Source organism: Urocitellus parryii, chromosome 11 (assembly GCF_045843805.1).
Source record: "Urocitellus parryii isolate mUroPar1 chromosome 11, mUroPar1.hap1, whole genome shotgun sequence".
Lineage (NCBI taxonomy): Eukaryota > Metazoa > Chordata > Mammalia > Rodentia > Sciuridae > Urocitellus > Urocitellus parryii.
This window is the reverse complement of record NC_135541.1, coordinates 77,631,497-77,648,104: the sequence shown is the minus strand read 5'-3', so window position 1 is coordinate 77,648,104 and position 16,608 is coordinate 77,631,497. Positions and strand designations below refer to the sequence as shown.

Here is a 16,608-nt window from a genome sequence, read left to right as displayed (position 1 = left end):
TTACAGCCAACTGGTCTTCAGAAAAGGTGCCATGATCACTCAATAGGAATAGGACAGTCTTTAATAAAGGGTGTTGGGAAAATTGGGTATCCACAGGCAGAAGAATGAAAATAGACCCTGTCTCTTAAAAGTTACAAAACCATCTTGAGATGAAGACTTAGATGTAAATCCATAAAACATAACACCACTACCAGAAAACATAGGGAAAAAGTTTCATGACACTGGTCTGATAATAATTCCTACATATGACCTCAAAAGCAAAGGAACAAAACCAAAAAAAAGACAAAAAAATACATAAAAATTAAAAGCTTCTGCACACCAATGAAATAGTTAATAACAGAGTTAATGGAGAAAATAATGAAAACTACATATTTGGCAAGGGGTTTTTGTCCAAAACTTGTACATAAGGAACTTAATAGCTAGAAATGAAATAATTTTATTTTTGAAAAAATAAAGACCTGAATAGACATACTTAAAAGAAGACATAAAGATGACAAACAGGAGTTTTAATGAACTTTTTTTTAGTGATATAAAGTTGAAATGGGGTATCACCTCATGCTTTGTAGAATGATTACTGTTAAAAAGATTAAAGATAGCAAGTATTAACAAGAATGTGAGCAAAAGGGAACCCTTGTCACCCTCTTGTGGAAATTTGATTAGTATAGCCATTATGGGAAATAATATGGAGCTTCCTCAAAAAACTAAAAATATAGTGTAGCAATACCAGTATACTAATTAAATATCCAAAGAAATTAAAATTAATATGTCAGATATATCTGCACTCCTATGTTTATTATAGGACTGTTCACAGTAGCCAAAGCATGATTCCAGCTTGTGTCCATCCACAAATGAATATATACAGAAAATGTAGTAAATACATGCAATTGAACGCTCTTAATTTATTAAAAATGATATTTTATCATTTGTGACAATATAGATGAAACTGAAGAATATTAATTGAAATGTTCTATGGACAAACTATCAAATGCTGCATAATGTCATTTACATACGGAATCTAAAAATGTTGATCTGATAGGAGAGAGCAGAATGGTGATCTCCACAGGCTTGGGTGGTTAGGGAGAGTAGGAGATGGGAAGATGTTAATTGCAGGCAGATAGAAGGAGTTTTAAAAAGTGTCTAGAATAGGCAAATCTGTAGAGACAGAAAGTAGTTGAATGGGGGCAGGAGATTGAGAGAAGAGGATTGGAGGAGAGGCGGGAGAGAAATGGGGGATGGTTTCTAACAATTATGGGATTTCTTTTTAATTTTTTTTCATTCGGATGATGAAAATATTCTAAAATTGATTGTGGTGATGGTTTCATAACTATGAGCATATGAAAAATCATTGGATTGTACACTGAAGTGGACAAATTATATGATATGTGAATTACATCTCAATAAAGCAGTTTTTTTCAAAAAAGGAAGTATGCCAGAAAATCAATTTATAAAACATGATCTTTATTGTAAAGAAATGAAAATGAAAAATAGCACTTTTAGTAGTGTATTTAGCATATGAGTTGCCCAGAATACATTATTTTAAATATGCTTATCCTCTAGTCCATTCAACAAAATTAAAAATAAAACAAAATGTTTTAAACATTAATATTAAAACACTTTAATATTAAAGACAGTTCACACTGTCGCTATTTTAAATTTTAATTCAACTAAAAACTTTTTGTGGTCATGCAAAATGGCATAATTGAAGTAATTCACATTGTAGCATGTGCTACTCTTTCATGAATTTTGGCTCAATTGTCCAAATATTGGAATATACACTATCACAAGGGGGAAGGCACTTGATACCTTCAGGGAGTGGGAATGAGAAGCATTTGTAGATGAATCAGCAAGAACCTGTGGCAGCTGTTAACTAGAGATCTCCAAATTAAAATCCTTGTGGAACACAATATTACTGAAGAATGAATAACAAAAACAGGGCAATTTAAAACTTTCATATATGGTAGTAAAACTCTATGGAAACTGTAGTGAGTGTTATGAATTTTATCACTGCATTGGATTAAATGACTAACTCATAAAAATAATACAAGTCAGGCTCATTTTATTAAGTTTTATAATTTTGTTGTCTTAGTTTGCTCTCTTAGTTTGTTGTAAGACATGCCGGGGAAGGTGATTCTCTCACACTTATTCATTTATCATATATACCAAGCATGGGACTCCATGGTTTCAGGGCAACATGGAGTTCCAAGTAAACCTCCTAATGCCAGTGCAAACTGGATCCTCGTGTTCTCTGGTTTCTCAGTGTTCAAAGTACAGTGATACAGACCATGACTGTTCCTTCCATATTACTGAGGTTTCTTCCTCATAGGTTAGACAGGACCTTCTTTCTTTCTTTCTGGCCAAAAGAAAAGTTATTTCTGCTTCTTATAACTTGCTATTTTAGTTATTTTAAAAATCAGTGTCATTGGCCTGCACTAGTGCCACCTACCCACGCACCCCCCACCACCACACACATATGCTAGTGATATATTTTTTTTAATCCCTACACTTCCTTTTAGGTCCCATAAAAATTTCAGATACAACCTCACAATAGCTCTGGCCTTATTTAAGATCCTCATTTGGCTGTACTTGGTTTGCTTGGCTCTAGCTTTTTATTTATGGCCCATTGTTTTCATCAGACCTTGATTTTAGTCCATTTTTAATCTGCCATAGAGCCTCATGTTGTTTGTGTCCACATACAACCCATAATAATTAGGAATATTTCTGCTTAGCATTTGAAGGCAGCACTTTCTATGGCGCTCCCAGCCTTCCTAAGAACCTAAAAAGAAAACCAGGGTGGAGTTCACAGGACAGCCTAGGAGAGACTCATCTCTCCTCTAGGCTCAAATTCATTCTTAGATTTAATCTTATATTACTAGCTAGATGGAAAAATTGTCTAGTGTAGGGCTTTCATTTCATACTGTTTAATATTTGGTATGTTTGGTAGCATTGTGCTTGGTACCTTGTTGAGTGTTTGAAATACGGAAATTAATTTAGTAGTCAAGTTCTTGTGTCTTACTAGTATACTACTAGTATTCTAAATTGTATTCTAAACAAACAGCATGGTAATACATAGTTTCATGTTAGAATTTCAAAAATTTATATGTCTATTTTTTTACAAAGTATATTAGTGTGTTTGTATATATGTATGCTTGTGTAGATGAAACCTTACATATATTTTAAATTAAGTTTTACTTTTTAAAATTGTATTATCTTAGGACTTCATAGAATTGTTATTAAATAAATCAATAAATATCGAATTACAAGTATTGAAATTGCTTTTGACCAATTTTATGTTGTTTATAACTGATTATAATTTGTTTTTTAATATCAGTTTCTATTCTAGCTTAAGTTCATGTATCATTTTGCCATAGCATGTACATATGCTCACATTATGTGTTATTTAAATAAACTTAGGAGAGAGGCTTATTCCCTTAATACTGATCAATAAAGGTATATTGTACTTTTTAGATTGGTAAATTTCTACTAATGCTGATGATTATTTTTTTCTTTCTTTCTTTTTTTTCTTTTTTTAGCACTTCTGAAATTCCTCAGTTCCGGCTGCCTTATGATGTAGTGAATTTTGAGATTGAGCTTATGAAGGATCTTGGTGTAAAGGTGAACAAAAAAATATATGTGTTTATTTCTCAAAAATCAAGAAGGAAGCTCTACACTAAGGATTAACAGCAAATGTCATGCATTTTAGGAAAGAACAATTAAAAGCTACACCAGGCAGAAGCAGAAAGATGCTTCCCTTTGCTTAGGGCATTTGTCTGTCTTCTGTCTGAATGCCACTAGCCTGGAAAAGGGCAATCAATAGTTCTCATCTGGCACGCCTGCATGTGATTAATTGTCTGTAAGAAACAAATTCCTAAATTGCTTTAGGGTTTCAGTGCAGCTAATAGAAGGATTTGGATTCTTTAATCACATTTTTTTTCATGCAAGTTGTATGCACTCTGAAGCAGTATTCCACAATTTGGAACATTATTTCTTAGAGAGGTTTATTTATTATATGCATCATGTCATCATTGTTAATGTAATAGTTCTTTCTGAACATGAGCAGTAAATTAGTAGGGTAGAAAACAAAATATTTCTATTGTTTTGAAAGAAAATATTGTGTTGTTTTACAGATGGTCACAAAGTTTACACATTGTACTTTCAGAATATAGCTGTAGATAATCCTCTTCTTTTAATCAACTAAGAGTTTTTACTCTGGCTTTTAATTCAACATGCTACTATTTGTCTCAAAAATTTTAATTTTTCATATAACACAACAGACTAATAATGTACCATGATTTTCATAATACATTCTATAAATATATTCAGAAAATATTTTGAAAAGTAATTGACAAATTACTTATGGATCTTACATTTACTACTAAAACATTAAATTAAGCAATAAAATGGGGAGCACTCAAAACAGTGTTTTGTACTTTAATACTTACATTTACATTTTGTTCAACACTGGTTGGGTTGGGCACATTTTCACATGTAATTCTAGACAAAAAGTTTAATAGCAAAAATAGTGTATATATTCACAAATTTATGAAAACTAAGTGTTCAAAACACACAATTTAATGATCATTGTTTACAAAAGTAAATTCTTTAAATGTCGTTCAGTTTGAATTTAATTTCTTAATTCTCATTAAATAAAGAAATACTATTGAACTATTGGTAGTATTAGTGTTACTACCAATGATGGGTGAATCATAAATTACTTTAGGCATATAAAATTTATCTAGTAAGTAATTGAAAATTGCATCCAGTTTTCTCAGGACCAGATATGTTACATAAATCAGAGCATACACATTCTTTGTATTTGAAAACTCAAAAGTATAGAAATAGACAATATACTGAGTATAGAAAATATGTTTTAGTTATACTCATGCCACTTTTTAATTTTATGGTTTGGTGGCTTTGGTAAAGTCAATATCTTTAGGAGCCATGATTAGTATCTCTTCAAAAATATTCTACTACCATTTGGGCAAAATAGAAATATATCTGTTTATGTAAATGAGGAGTATCTCTGGCAATATAAGAATCTGATAGCATAGATTGCTTTGGAAAGTTGTAGGAAGAAATTTGTAGGAAGAAATTTTCACCATTTTGTTTATTTGAATTTTAAACCCTATGAATTTATTGCATTATTGAGAAGAAATGAGAACCTACAGACGTTAAAAATATTTGCTTAGCCACATCTTAGATTGTTCTAAGATGTGAAGAAGAGTAGTCAAACTAGTTTTGTGAACAGTGAATTGTATATGCATTTCTGAAGAGAGGAAAGCAGAGAGGCTCTTGTTCACTTTGATTTCTCAAATCCACCAATGAGTTACCGTCCCTGCTTTTACGGCCTATTGACTTGAGCCCTTTCAGGTACATTTTTAATAGTGGTTGGCACTTGCAGGCACTTGTCAACCCCTTTCTATTTTCATCCAGATTCTTCTTGTCATCTGCCACTCAACTAACATGCATTTAAAACTCAACAATAATTTCCTGGCACTAATATGATATTTTCTTTGAGTCCATACTCTTTGACTCCTGTGTAGCTTCAGATTCATAAATCCATATTTGTATGTGTGCATATATATATATATTTGGTTTTCATGGTCTGGCATTATCTTGTGGATTCTTTTCCTTTTATTTCTAATAGGTTTGTTTTATTTTTTCAGTAAATAATTATTCAGAATTTACTTTTGATAAATCATGAGTCAAAGAAAGAACTATCTGTAACCATAAATTTTTTGAACTTGAATCCTGTATTCTTAGTAGTTTAAAAACGTATCCATCATCCAAAATATAAAGTAATCATATCTAGAAGAGTTCAACTCTTAGCTGGGCCCAGTGGTGCACACCTGTAGTCCCAGCAGCTCTGGAGCCTAAGGCAGAAGGATCATGAGTTCAAAGCCAAAGTCATTTTGCATTTATACTTGTGTAGTGAATATTAGATCTAGAAATATTATGGATAGTAGTAAATAGTTATTTTTGTCCTTACAGAGTTTCAAAGCTAGGGGGAGTATTTTTATTCTGTTTTGCTACAGTTTTTATTTGTTCTCTTTGTGAATTTTATGATAGAGTTGTGCTAACCTTAATTAAAATAAACTTCCAAGCATTTCATTATTTTATAATTGATAAGGATTTTGTCATGAAACAAAATTTTTTTATTAAGCATAAACTTTTTGTGCTTTGAACCTCAAAGACTTTTTAGAGAAAGAGATAGAACTTTGATCATTAAAAAAAATTTCCAAGGTTATTAATCTCTTTCACCACTTTTATTCTTTTATCACTGTTTTAGGTCAATATAGTTATACATAACATTGGAGTTAATCTTGACATAATTATACAAACATAATTTCTCCAATTCAGTCCCCAGTATTTTCCTTTCTTTTTCCTCCTACCTCCACCTGTTCCCTTTCCTTTACTCTACTGATCCTTCCTCTATTTATTGAGAGTTTTATTTTTTTTAAATTAGTGCTTTGTGGCTGTACATATAGGTGAAATTCACTTGGTGTATTCATATACGTACATGGGATAGTTGGTTTAATTTCATTTCACTGTTCTCATGTCTATCTTAGCAATATATATTTTCCTAGAAATGCAAATGATTTTATTCTCTTTTGATGCTGAGTAATATTGCATTGTGTATATATATATCACAGTTTCTTTATCCATTCATCTATTGAAGGACATCTAGGTTGGTTCCATAATTTAGCTATTGTATATTGTGCTGCTATAAACATTGATGTGACTGCATCACTGTAGTAAGTCCTTTAGATATCAACCACGGAGTGAGATAACTGGGTCAAATGGTGGTCAAAAGATTCCATTTCAGGAATCTTCATATAGCTTTTCAGATTGGCTCCATCAACTTTCAGTCCCACCGGCAATGTAAGAGTGTGTCTTTTCCCCACATCCTCACCAATACTTATTCTTGCTTATCTTATTAATAACTGCCATTCTAACTGGAGTGAGATGAAATCTTGAGAGTTTTGATTTGCGTTTCTCCAATTGCTGGAGATGTTGAACATTTTAAAAAATATTTGTCCATTGCTTATACATATTTTTCTGAAAAGTGTCTGTTCAGTTCCTTAGCCCATTTATTTATTGGGTTATTTGGTTTTTTAGTGTTAAGTTTTTTGAGTTCTTTATATCCTGGAGATTTGTGCTGTATCTGATGTGCCTGTGGTAAAAAATTTGCTCCCATTCTATAGGCTCTCTATCACCTTACTGATTATTTCTTTTGCTGAGAAGAAGCTTTTCAGTTTGAATCCATCCCATTTATTGATTATTGATTTCTTGTGCTTTAGGAATCTTGTTACAAAAGTAGGGGCCTAATCAGACATGATGAAGATTTGGACCTGCTTTTTCTTCTGTTAGGCACAGCATCTCTTGTCTAATTCCTCAGTCCTTGAATTTTTTGCATGGTGAGAGAGGGGCTTAATTTCATGTTGTTGCATATGGATTCCCAGTTTTCCCAGCACCATTTGTTGAAGAGGCTATCTTTTCTCCAATATGTTTTTGGCATCTTTGTCTAGCATGAGATAACCATATTTATGTGGGTGTGTCTATGCGTCTTCTATTCTATGCCATTGCTCTGTTTTGGTGCCAATACCATGCCATTTTTGTTACTATTGTTATATAGTATAGTTTATATTGTGATGTTATCTGCTTCACTCTTCTTGCTAAGGATTGCTTTGGCTATTCTGGGTCTCTTATTTTTCCAGATGAATTTCATGACTGCTTTTTCTATTTCTGTGAGGAATTTCATTGGGATTTTGCTTAGAATTGCATTAAATCTGTATAGTGTTTTTGGTAGTATAGTCAGTTTGATAATATTAATTCTGCCTATGTAAGAACAAGGGTGATTCTTCTATCTTCTAGAGTCATCTTTAATTTGTTTCTTTAGCATTCTGCAGTTTTCATTGTAGTGGTCTTTCTCCTCTTTTGTTAATTTTATTTCAAATATTTTTTGAGGGTATTGTAAATGGGGTAGTTTTTCCTAGTTTCTCTTTTAGTGAATTTGTTACTGATGTACAGAAATGGGTTTGATTTATGGGTATTGATTTTATGTACTGCTACTTTGATGAATTCAGTTATTAGTTCTAGAAGTTTTCTGGTAGAAGTTTTCAGATCCTATAAGTATAGAATCATGTCATTGTTGTTTTTTATTTCCTCCTCATGGAATATTTTGTCAAAGATGTTCTGTAGTGTAGGCTTTCTAGTTGTAAATTCTTTTAACTTTGTTTGTCATGGAAGGTTATTATTTCATCATTAAATCTAAAACTTAATTTTGCTGGATAAGAGATTCTTGGTTGGCATCCATTTTCTTTCAGAACTTGGTATATATTATTCCAGGAGCTTTTAGCTTTGAGGGTCTTGGTTGAGAGATCTGAGGAGATTCTAATTGATTCCCCCCATCTGAGGAGATTCTAATTGGTTTTACCCTAATCTGATTCCTTACTCTTGTTGCTTTTAAAATTCTCTCCTTATTCTGTATGCTAGGCATTTTCATTATAATGTGCCGTGGTGGAGATCTATTGTGATTTTGTACATTTGGTGTCCTATAAGCCTCTTGTAAAATTTGATTTTCCTATTTATTTTTTACGTTTGGAAAATTTTCTTAATTATTTCATGAATAGACTGTTCATTCCTTTTGTTTGTAACTCTATGCCTTCCTCTATTCCAATAATTCTTAAATTTGGTCTTTTTCTTTTCTCCCATAATTTTCAAATGTTCTGCTCATGTTTTCTTAATCATCTTCACTGTGTGGTCAACTTTATTTTTAAGATTATATATTTTGTCTTCATTGTCTGAGGTCTGTCTTCCAAGTGATCTAATCTGTTGGTGATGCTTTGAATTGAGTTTTTAATTAAATTTATTGCTTCCTTCATTTCAAGGATTTCTGATTTTTTCCCCAAAACCTCTGTCTCCTTATTAAAGTAATCATTTGCTTCCTGTATTTGCTTATGTAGTACTTTACCAAAATGATCTTTTGTTCTCTGTGTTTGCTCTCTTTATATCACCTTAATTCACAGAACATTTTAATTAGGCACATCCTGAACTCCTTCTCTGACATTTCTTCTTCTGTGCTGACCATGTATTCTAATAAGGTAGTACCTTGGTTTGTTTGGAGTACTTTCTTCCCTTCTAGCAGAGCATATTTAAGGTGTTACAGTTTTTACCCCATAGGTTTATTGTGTCCCTGCACGGTTCCAATACCTCTCCTTTAAGGGGGAGAACAATATTAACAGATCCCAATACAAACCATGTACAGCCTTAAACCAAATAGCTTCTATTAAGACATTCATGGTTTTGTTACAATATACATAAATTGTGAGTTTACTTATTATCTACAATATAAAGAGCAGATTTACAAAGGGTCTACAGTTTCTGATGGTGAACAAAGAGAGAACCAGGGGTCCAGTGTACGATGATGTGTTAACGAGGTAGGAGGTAAGGATATAGAGTTAATATAACTTAAAAAGTGTGAAAGAGGAATCAAGAGAATTTGACTAGTGGCAGGAGGAAAGAGAGAAAGTGATTTGGGGGAGACAATAGAAAGAGTACAATAAACAAACATAAAAATTAAGAAAAATAAAACTGTAAAAATAGGAGATAAAAGAATACACAACTCAACTGTAATATACAATTATATACCCCAATTTTAGTAACTTAATCCATGAAAAGTACTTGGTTTCACAAATGTTGGGGATGTGAGGGAGAGAGGAGAGAGAGAGAGAGAGAGAGAGAGAGAGAGAGAGAGAGAGAATAAAAAAGAAAAGGAAAGAAAAAGTCTCATAGGAAAATTAAAAGATTGTTTTTGTTGGAGTTCAGTATTTTTTCTGCTTCCCTTCTCATCCAATAGGTGGGGTTGTCTATTATGTGTTTGTAGGATTATAAATCAGTACAGTCACTATGGGTGATACATATGGAAGTTCCTCAAAAACTGAAAATAGATCTAACTTATGATCTAGCTGTACCACACCTTGGTATTTATCCAAAACGATGGAAGTAAGCATACTTTAGAAATATGTGAGTGCTCATGTTTACCACAGCACAATTCACCATAGTCTAGTTATATAATTGTCTAGGTGTCTGTCAACAGATGAATGGATTAAAAATGATACATATATCCAATGGAACCCTATTTAGCCATAAAGAAGAATGCTATTATGTCTTTTTCAGGAAAATAGATAGGACTGAGCAGCATAATATTAAGCAAAATAAGTGAAATACAGAAAGACATATGCTATATGTTTTCTCTCAAATTCTAGGGAAGAAAAAAAAAGGATCCCATGAAAGTAGAAAAGACACAAGTGTGGTATTTGATGTGTTTCAGAGTTTTTAGTTATTAGCTCATCTTGCTTATCTCCTTATTATGAACTTCCAAACAGTTATCTTATATGATATTATAAAAGTTAGATTTACTATCTTAAGAAGACAAAAAATGACACTCTGTGATCTAGTCTAATTCATCTTGTCCCCATACTTCTCTTTCCAAACCTTGATTTGCACTTTGTGCTCCAGAAATGCTACATTTTCAGTAGACCTTTACATGCAATACCCTCTTCTTTCTCTTTGCTGATGATGCCAGCACTGCCCTTCATTCTTCCTTTAACCTCAGGAGACACAGCATAGCTGTTTTTTATGTTTCCTCTGAAAGGATACTAGGTATGTGGTTTTTTATTAAGGTTGTTTCATCTTTTGTCCTTTCCGATCGTCATTTGTAAGACTGAGGATACTTGTAAGACTTCTTATGTCTGTTATGTGGATTGACTGAGTCAGACTACACAGAAGAGAGCTCTGCTTAAACACTTTGTGTGTGAGCTGCAATCATTATTATTTCACTGGTAAACACTTTTCATTCTCTCTAGTGCAGAGTAGAGACATTTGCTTTTAGGAACATGTTGCCTTCAGAACCCAACGAACCTGACCAGGCATTCTGCTTTCTTCTTTGTCATGGGGAATATGAGATGCAGCCATATGAAATTTCCTTTAGAAGGAATACACTGGTTCACCCCTGGCATCTGGCTCTCCATTTTAGTTGAAGTGGCTAGTCCCTGATTATAGGGTATGTCTTCCACCCTCTGGAGTCATGTGTCTTAAAGTCTTCAGCATACTTAATATATCTTGCTTATGCTATCTGATATGCATGATTTTCCCAATGTAATTGATCATGATGACTTTTTTAGGAAGTCCAGATTGCTACAGGTTACATATATTATTAGTGAAGTTGACATATTTCTGATACAAACTGTAGAGGAATATTCTTATCTATACTCCCTGAGTGTGAACTGTTGATGATTCATTTTCTAATCAGAATAGAAAAATATATGCATTCACCAAATCAATGGCCACATGCAGTTCCCCCATGGCATTATAAATTTGTCAATATCACATGTATCACATAAATTGCATCAGGGTTACTTTTAACATAAGCCTCCCGTAGTCTACATTCATCCTCCTGCAATCATCTGATCTCAACAAGGGCCAAACTGGTGAATTAAATGGAGATTTGATAGGGGCTTCCATTTCTCCGCATTCTGCCTTCCCTTCTCCCCAGACTTTGGATGTAATATGTGTTTGATTTACTCCCTTGATCAAGTGTCAGAAGTTTTCATGTGACATTCCTAACAATGATAGTTGATAGAGGTCTTATTCCATAACCAGAGAAGCGACATGGAGATTACGTCAACTGATAAGTGAAACAATTTCAATAATGCTCTTGGAGACTAGGAGAATACTCACAGGGTTGGTGGTCTGAGAAAGCCCACTGTTAACCAGATTTCATTCAGCCTCCCTATTTCACTCTTCCATAGTTTGCCAGTCTGTGTTTCCAAGTATCAATATCAGCGAAACACCTGGCTCTATTATTTCTTAAAATGTCTGATTATTTCTCTTTTCCCAGTGCACAGTTGCCTGGGCAGATGGCCATGGTTTCTTCTGGGCATTAGGGTAATTGTTAAGCATCTACTTGCTAGGATGTTGTAGTGTCCTCTTCCTAGGAACTTGGCTTCCTTTTCAGTCTGCAGGTTCCAAATCTGACAATTGATTCATGTCTGGGGATTGAACAAAGTACTGTGACTTTTAGTGGAGGTGACTACCCTAAACCCCCTGACTCTCTTCATCTTACCCAATGTGGTTTGTGCAAATTTTGTCTATTCTGTATCTGTTGAATTCTCACTTCCTCTGCATTCTTATCCTTATGATCTTTTGCTAGAATTCATCTTTCCATTCTTGGAACTCCCATATGCACGTGGCAGTCACATTGTCTTTTGTTGTAATTATTTATTTGTGTAGGCTTTCTGCCCCTAGTTGATTAAATGGAAGCTGGTATGGCATATAATTTATCATTTTATTGCTTCAAGTACCCTGCATAATGCTCCAAACATATTAAGCAAGCTAGGAAAGTTTACTGTTTTGATTTTAATTATACTTATCCCTTAAATAAAATATATTTATATTCTATTAATAAAATATTTATATTATATTTTCCTTTTTTTAAAGATTCATTTAAAAAATTGGCACAACAGCTTTATTTTGTTTATTTAGTGGTTTGTTTGTTTTTTATTTAATGTGGTGCTGGGGATCGAACCCAGTGCCTCATGCATGCTAGGCAAGCACTCTACCACTGAGCCACGACCCCAGCCCCTATATTATATTTTCTTTATGTAAGCCTATATAGTAGAAGATAAAAGTATTTCTACATATTATTTATGGAATATTATATATAGATTTTTGTCAAATTTCTTTTAATGTTAAGTGTTATGGTTTTTATTAAAATTACATTATTCAAAATGTTATTTCTTGTAGATAATTTGTGGTAAAAGTCTTTCAGTGAATGAAATGACTCTCAACACTTTGAAAGAAAATGGCTACAAAGCTGCATTCATTGGAATAGGTGAGTAGCTTACTTATAAATATTTTTATTGTGTTTTTTAAAAATTCCAGAAATTATCCACAGAAATGACTGCATTGAGACATTTTTATTGGAAGTTGTATCTGTCCACAGAATAACAGACAGTATTGATTGGTGATATAACTAAATTTCCAATATATACTTAGTTGTGCTGCTTCATCTTCTTTATGGATAGACTTTGGCAAGATGGTCTTTTGTCTTCCGATTCTCTTACCACATCATGGTAATGAAAGACAGTGGGTATCTCTAGAAAGCAAAGATTTTTTAAATCATGAAATGGAAACTCAGATAAGTGTAGATGCAATATCTTTTTTCTATGATAATGTAATGTAATTTACAAACAATTGAAAAATTACCTCTTTTTCTATTTATTTTTTTAAATTTCTGAGAACATTTAGAAAGTTTTGCCTTATTTTCTCTTTCTTTTTTTTCTTTTTTTCTTTCTTTCTTTCTTTTTTTTTTGTATTCAGCTGAAATTAAAGATGTTCATAGTTCTGAAAGTCCCAGGGACTTTGTTGAGCTAGATGCAGACACACTTGTTTGTACTATAGCTCCTTATTTTGCCTACATACCCCATGGATGTTGAGTTTTCTAACATTTTTTTCTACTTATTGTTTATTTTGAGAAACATAGAGATCAAATACTTGAATTTTTTGCCTAATAATCTTTGTATTTATTATTTCATATGATTATACTCTAGACAATGATGACATATAAACTGAGTATGTTAAATTGTTACCACTTTAATAGAATTTATTTCTCATATCTCTTAGTTTTTCTCTTCTGCAGTTTACACTCTCTGAGCATACATACATAATAATAACTCTTCATAGAGAGGTAAAATTTCACATCTTCTTCTCACATCTCTTTAAGTGATCACATGCTGCGTGTTTCATTTATTTGGGGGGGGTCTCCTCTTTTGTTGCATCTGTAGACTGAAATTATCACTAATATTTCATCACCCACTAGATTTTTCTTTTTAGAAAGCAACATATTATGAAAGAATTGGTATCAAGTCTAAGGGAAGTACTGTCACTAGTTTTATTTAGATGAAAATTTTGGGGAAGGGAAATAAATTTGCACTGGCTTCCAGTTCCTAAATGTCAGTATTGAACATCCTTCCTGTGAGTCAAAGTGTCATCAATATTTTCTGTATTATTTTCATTTAAGTACAATATTTGGTAATTAATTCAAGAATAGGAAGGGGAAAACAGATCTGTTATTTTCCCTAGATTTTATTTTCAGAGGTGACTTTGTTTTTATTTTACAACATTACCTGACTTTGGTTTCATTTTACAACATTATATTTATCTTGAGAATTTAATTTAAAGAAATAGAGCGAGTATATACCATACAGTATATTATACCAATACTAGCAATTTGTAAGTTCTTGTTACTATCAACAAACATACATTCAAAATGATAGTTTCATTGTAAATGGAAAATTTAGCTAGGCATTAGGTATCAAATATTGGTGATGTTATCAACTATTTAAAGTTTATCTTTGAGCTTTCCAACAGCAGTTATACTAAAATATGTAGTTTCCACTATTGGAGTAGTATCTACTAATACAATTGCACATATTTCTATGAACTTTTTTTTCCACAAAGAATGTTTGCACTAAGGAAATAGGGGCCAAATAAATAATTAGTATATTGAAATATCACCAAGTTAATCTCATAAGAAATAAAGTGTTACAAAAATTTGTATTAAATGGTTTATAACTCTTAGTAATTGTAACTGTAAAATTAAGATACATGTTCTATCGAAAATAATCATGTTTCTTGTTTTTATTTTATTTATTCCATTGAGCTCCTTTACTTCAGTTATTTGATAGTGCTACACCCTTTCATAATACAGTGGTCTCCATTTGACTCTGCACTGTGTGAATGCAGTGTTTAAAATGTGGTGTCCTTTCATAGTTATGTTGCTGTGCATTTTCATGCTGAGCAGTGAATCTTTTGACATTTTGGTGTAGTGATGTGAGGAATGCAGTTATGTTCTGTTTCAGTATTTTGTATGAAATATATACAAGAAAGTTTCATCTTGTCAAAAAAAAATCTTTAGTCTGCAGAAGACAAGTAGCCTCATCCTCTAGGAAATGTTTATTTGACACTCTTGATTGTTGATTTGGGAATTTATGACCTTTCTATTAGAACAGAACTGTCTGTTTTTTGGACAGCCTCACAACCTTACATGCTTTTGTTCATTAACCTTGCTTCTATATAATAATTAAACTTCACTCACTTATTTATCCTCCCTTTCTCACTGAATTTGGAGGAATAAATAGCAGCATAGGGATTTTGTATTGCTTTGGATATAGGTTTGGACACTTTAAGAAAACAACAGAGGCTGAAACAATGAGCAATCAATCTGTCCTCAGTAGTCTCTCCTGTAACAACGGGAGCCATTTTTAATACTTACCTTCCATCTTTGGTCTTTGGTGGGTAACCATGTTCACATTCCTATTAGCAGAAGTGGGAAAGGAAGAAAGGCAATTCCTTCCTCTTAGGTTTAGGATGCAGAAGTTGTACATTTCACTTCCATTTTCATCTTATTGTCTATAACGTGGTTATATGACATACCTTACAGCAAAGGATGATGCTGGGATATGTTGTTTGTTTGTTTGTAGCAAGGTGAACAGAATCCTCATTAAACATCCAGTATTACAGGGAAGGAGAATAATGGATATAGAGGATAGAGACACCTGAGGTTTTCTGGTACAGGTATACATTATCATTGATATTTGACATATGAGATCAGTATCATACTTAGTAGCAAAAGGAAAAAGTACTCTTATGACTTAGTGTTTTCATATTGGCTACGTAGTTAGCTTATAAAAATGGTTATGCCTTCTCTTTGTATAGTTGGGATTGTGTACTTGTAGATATCTTGTGCTTTTAACAACTGTCTTATTCTATACTATTTTACCTAAAATATGCATATTAAATATGACAGCAAGGTTCATTCAGTAAGCACACTGTATTAACATAAGTGTGTTCTGATGGCTACTTATTTCAAATATTACATGTAATATTGCTGGGGAAAAGTCACTTTTAGATTTTCTCCTAACAATACAAACGAAGTCCATGAAGTCCTTATCTAATTGTATGTATATTATCATGAGTCTTAAACAGTTATATCTCTTTAACCCTGAGAGGTTTAGTCTCTTATAAGTAGTGAATAAAGCCTGATGTCTTAGTCAACATTAGATTGAGTTATCTTTGCAATAATTGTTCTTTTTTAATAGGCACTTAATTTGGGGGAGTTTTACTGTAATAAAAGCATCTGCACAGGGAGTTACTGTCACTGTTCAGAAGTAGCATATTAGAGCATTCTCTATATAAGACATTTTTAAAATGCTTTTTAAACCAGGTGGCTGGCTCACCTTGGTTAGTATTGAAATTAATATAATAGATTATGACCATTTTTTATTTTACAAAAATAAGCAGAAAACAACAGAAGAGAAAATATCAAAGTATATTACATTTAGCTTTTCAATTTTGAGGTTTACTTTTTCTTCTTCTTTCTTTTCTTTTTTTTTTTTTCTTTTTTTTTGGGTGGGGAACTGGAGATTAAACCCATGAGTCCGTGAGTGCTCTATTGCTAAGCTACATCTCCAGCCCTTTTTATTTTTTTAGTTTAAGACAAGGTATTGCTATGTTGCCCATGCTGATCTTGATCTTTCAGTCTTCCTT

At 32.6% G+C, this 16,608-nt stretch overlaps 1 protein-coding gene across 1 annotated transcript in view; it reads left to right on the top strand.

Annotated features, from left to right (window-relative positions):
- Dpyd (dihydropyrimidine dehydrogenase) overlaps positions 1-16,608 on the top strand; it is an 803,780-nt gene that overhangs the window by 224,748 nt on the left and 562,424 nt on the right. Inside the window, exons 7-8 of the mRNA XM_026401392.2 lie at positions 3,531-3,612; positions 12,805-12,892. Coding sequence (XP_026257177.2) covers positions 3,531-3,612; positions 12,805-12,892 — 170 coding nt within the window. The remainder of the gene's footprint in view (positions 1-3,530; positions 3,613-12,804; positions 12,893-16,608) is intronic.